At 34.9% G+C, this 4,824-nt stretch overlaps 2 protein-coding genes across 2 annotated transcripts; both read left to right on the top strand.

Moving 5' to 3' along the window:
• The first annotated feature begins 441 nt into the window (after positions 1–441).
• On the top strand, positions 442–1,694 carry LOC128128956 (probable E3 ubiquitin-protein ligase ZFP1). The gene is made up of 4 exons (XM_052767689.1): positions 442–513; positions 973–1,062; positions 1,125–1,280; positions 1,659–1,694. Exons 1-4 carry the CDS (start codon positions 442–444, stop codon positions 1,692–1,694), a joined length of 354 nt encoding a protein of 117 aa, XP_052623649.1.
• A 564-nt stretch (positions 1,695–2,258) lies between these two features.
• Positions 2,259–2,902, top strand: LOC111903902 (probable galacturonosyltransferase 14). Its single transcript, XM_042898690.2, has one exon. It carries the CDS (start codon positions 2,328–2,330, stop codon positions 2,733–2,735), a length of 408 nt encoding a protein of 135 aa, XP_042754624.2. The 5' UTR covers positions 2,259–2,327; the 3' UTR covers positions 2,736–2,902.
• The last annotated feature ends 1,922 nt before the right edge of the window (positions 2,903–4,824 follow it).

Genomic DNA, 4,824 nt, shown 5'->3' with positions numbered 1-4,824 from the left:
CACCAGCCGACAACCTTCGCTCTCTCCTTCTACTTTTCTCTGTAAACCCTAATCCGCCTCCACCACTACCCAATCTACCTCAACTCACCTCTAACCTCGGCTCATCTGTGTTCTCTCATATCTCCCTCTTCAAATACATCCTCCCTAATTCTAGGGCTTTTTATTCAGGTTCTCACAAAAGCAAAACGAACCAGAGCATGGGTCGACGATTCACCTTCATTTTCAGGCTTCCCAACCATCATCGATATACTAGCATTGGTCGTCCTTGGATTCACCATCTCCATCTGAAACGAACCTAGAACAAATTGATATCCTAGCTTCCCTAACACTTTCTGCATCCAAATCGATCCCTCCATAAAAACTTTCACCACCGGTAATAACCTCCATCTCCACACCACTAACAACGCATCCCATCATCAGTCTCTCTTCAGAGAATTTTCCATGGAATTTTCTGAATTTGGAATCACGCTTCAGAGTTTTTTCTACAGGAGGAAAAGAAATGACTTCTCCAAGGTATGTTCTTCTTCTTGTCTTTTCCTTCTCTCTATTCTCTTTCTTTTTATTATACTTCTTCTTCCTTCTTGTTTGCTGTTTTAAGAAAACTAATTATACGTACTTCATGTGCTAATTAGAAGATCAACATTTGTAAAGCATATATATATATATATATATATATATATATATATATATATATATATATATATATATATATATATATAATGATGAAATGCCCACATCAAAAGAAAATATTGATTCTCTAACTTTTTTCCTCCAATGGAACTGTGGATTTTTATAAACCCTAGCTTCTACATAAACCCCTCTTTTAACCGAGCTTGGAAAGACCACGTGGCTTTCCACATTTAAGAGTTCTTCCTGAAGATGTATTATTATTATTAAATATTACTCTCTTCATAATCAAATCATGCAAGAAAATGAAATTCCTTTTATTAATTTATTTGTTTCTAATAACAGGGTGTTGCAATGTTTGATATTTCTAATTATGGACGAAGAGTTGATCATCATAGAGATATGCGTATGGATATCGATCATATGTCTTATGAGGTATACAAAGATTGGTTTCTTTTTTAGTCAAATTACGAAAATGACCTTTTGTGTATATGCAGGAGCTTCTTGCATTAGGTGAGCAGATTGGGAATGCTGGATCGGGGTTATCAGAGGATTTTATTTCAGGTTATTTGAAAACAAGGGTATTTATGTCTTCTAAGTTGGAAGTTGTTTCATCTGCTGATCAAGAACTTAGTTTCTGCATAATTTGTCTGGTAAGGGTTTTCTAAAATTTATCCAAGATTTTCATATAATGGACATACAACAACCCCAAAGCAACTCAGGAGGCAGTCTATACAAATTCCAATAGAAAAGTACCTAAAACTAAAGGTGACAAAAAGGGGAGGCAGATCCAACGCATTCAAGATTACCAGCAAAAAAATTTCAAAAAATCGAATCATCTGCACCCTATGTAGTATTAAAGCTCATAACCCAATAACAAAAGTATCCTAAAACTAACCAAAAAAAAAGAGAGAACATAGTTAGAGGGAAGTGTGTGGATTACCTGCAACCTGAATACAAAGGAGAGGTTAGAGTGAAGTAGCAGCAGGTTCCTACATAAGTTTGGTGGTTATTTATATTTTTCTTTTCAGATGGTTGTTGATAAATTTAAGTTTTTCTTTCTTTAGTAATATAAAAACATAAATGTTGTGGTTTTAGAAAAAGCACGAATGCAAGCAGAAGCCAAGGCAGCTGAAGATGCTCGGAGGCGAGTGGAGGAGGAAGCTACTACAGAAGCAAAACGGAAAAGAGACCTAGAGAGGGAATCAACCAGACAAGCATTATTGAAGGTATTCCGTATTTCTATTTTGCAACATATATTTTATTATAATATATATTTTATTGTATTTCTATTTTGCAGCATTATTAAAGATTTTTTTCAGATAATGTTCATTTATTTTAGATATAGATCTATATCTGATATCTTCATAATCTTTCTTCTATTATGTAATTTTTCCAATAAATGAGCATTATCTGACAAAAATCTTCCATATGATGCAGAGATGGATCTAGGTATCAGGAAGAAGGGGCTCATTCTCTTAGGGAATCTGTATCATCATACAGGGTTTCATTGGTAATTTTGATGTTTCATTTTTCTGTTGCTCTAAAATAAAATTTCTTCAAGTTGTAATTTTGATTGTGTTTTGTGCAAATGCTTATCACATGTGTTTGTATTTTGGTTGTTGACAACATTGACATATTTTTGAATTGAATAAGTTTCACCATTATTGTTTAACACCTTTTCTAAATAAATTTGACAGATGGAGAGATCTGAGAGAGAGATTAGAGAATCTAAACTCCAAGAACTAATGAACAAACATTTTGCAGCAAGTTCAGTTCCAAAAGGCATCCATTGTCTCTCTTTGAGATTAACCGATGAATACTCATCTAATGCCCATGCACGCCACCAGTTGCCCTCACCGGAGTTTCTCCCTGTTCTTTCTGACAACTCATATTACCATTTTATCCTTTCAACTGACAACATCTTAGCAGCTACTGTTGTGGTCACTTCTACAGTCCAGTCATCTCTAACACCTGAGAAGATTGTTTTCCATGTCATCACTGATAAGAAAACATACGCAGGCATGCACTCATGGTTTGCCTTAAACCCCATCTCACTTGCCATTATTGAAGTCAAAGGTGTTCATCAGTTTGACTGGTTGACCTGAGACAATGTTCCTGTTCTTGAAGCCATTGAAAATCATAATGGAATTCGTAATTACTATCATGGAAATCATATATCAGGCACTAATGTTGGTGATACTGTTACTCCAAGATCACTTGCCTCAAAATTACAAGCTAGAATCCCTAAATACATATCCTTGCTCAATTATCTTCGCATATATCTCCAAGAGGTAACCAGTAATTTGATTTTATTGTAAAATAAAAAATGGTCCCTATGCCTCCTATTTTGACCACGTTTAGTCCAAAATTAAATTCTTTTTCAATTTCGGTCCTTATCTCAAGTTTTCATATCGATTTTGGTCCTTATTTCAAGGTTTTAAGAACCAAAATCAATATGAGAGCTTGAAATATAAGGACTAAAGTTGAAAACGTTGTCAAATTTAGACTAAACACTGTAAAATCAGAAAGCACATGGACCCTTTTTGTAACTTAAAGTTTATATATGATGGGTTTTAGCCATAAGAACATCATATGTGCTCATACAAAGCCTAATGCTTGAATCTAGGTTTCTCTATTGTACATGCAATTCATCCAAGACAATAAACCTTAGATCTAATATATGATAATCAATATATTATATGAATTAGGTTTTAGATCATACCTTGATTATTATGTAGCAATAACAATCTCAAATCCTTCTTGTATTGACTTTAGAAAGCTTAGAGTCACAAATGTCACTCCTCTAATGGTTCACAAACACCAAGAGCAAGAGGATGAATAAGAGAAGAGAAGGAGGCTGCCCAAAACATGTGGAAACCCTAGAGAACAAGTTCACCACGTTTTTGGGGCTTAAGGGTCCTTTAAATAGTGAGGCTATTAGGGTTATCTAACAAGGAAACCCTAATTTGGATGCTTAAGCCCTAAGCAACCCATGAACCCCTTTTTAATAAGCCTTGGACGATTTCTAATGGGTTTCCCCATAGAATTCGTCCAACCTTATATTATAAGGTAATCCATAGCCCAATTGCAATTATCTTATAATTACAATTCCAGTCCCTTAAGTTTAATTAATCTCTTTTAGCCACAAACTTAATTCTTATTAATTCTTGACTAATATTAATTAAACAATATGATTTCTCCTTTAATATATTATTCTCATAATATATTAATAAATCATATTTAATCCTTTCTCTCCATAATTCATCCTATCAAGTTGCTTTGGTGAAAGCAACCCAAAAGGACCATGCATCATCGGGTCAAGTACATACCAAAATAGTTATGGACTTAGACACTAATCCAACAGTCTCCCACTTGGATAAGTCTAATAACTATTATGCGTATGACTTCGGATCCTGATCTGCAATCGTAGCTTTCTAAAGCCGCTGTCAACTCTGATCTTATCAGATACGCGTTTCTTTTAGATAAGGGATCATATATTCCTCCATTCTAGATATCGTATAGACTGAGACATGGATCTAAATCATACTCTCTGTCTATGTGTTGTTTCCCGAATTCAGATTTATGACGACTGACAACAGACTACAATTGAACACATCAATTTAGTCCCGGCTTGGCCAAGCGCTTAGGTGCCATCACTAAATCATCAAGGGGCCCACATATATCGCTTTTATCCTACTTTGGATTAAAGGAACGGATAAACTTTGATTCAATGCTTTCTTGCACTCACTTACCGAATCACACACAACAATATGTTTTATAACACCAAGTTACTGGTGCGTTTGCATATTATCAATGTGCAACCGACTCGCAAGATACAACTCACACATCTCGGTTTCAAGAATATAAGATATTATCGTCTCACCAATCACTCGTGATAAAATCCATGAAGTGATCCAAGTGAGCGTGGGTTTAATCCAATGCTCAAATCATATTCATAAGCACTCATGAACGTTGCAGCAAACATTTGCTTATGTCTAATTCTCTTTAGACAATCCACACACCAATTCACGATAGTCTTCATTCATACCTACTTCCAACATATGAACGACTGTGGCCTGTTTGAATAATTTGACTGTTCTCAACCAATTAAATTATTCAGGAAGTCAAAACATGCAAAGTGAAACACAAGGATAATACTAATCCCATATGGCCTCAAACCTTTGAGTTTAAATA

The sequence above is a fragment of the Lactuca sativa genome, chromosome 9 (genome assembly GCF_002870075.4).
Source record: "Lactuca sativa cultivar Salinas chromosome 9, Lsat_Salinas_v11, whole genome shotgun sequence".
Taxonomy (NCBI): domain Eukaryota; kingdom Viridiplantae; phylum Streptophyta; class Magnoliopsida; order Asterales; family Asteraceae; genus Lactuca; species Lactuca sativa.
The sequence above is the reverse complement of the archived record's forward strand: the minus strand, read 5'-3'. Positions and strand labels throughout refer to the sequence as shown.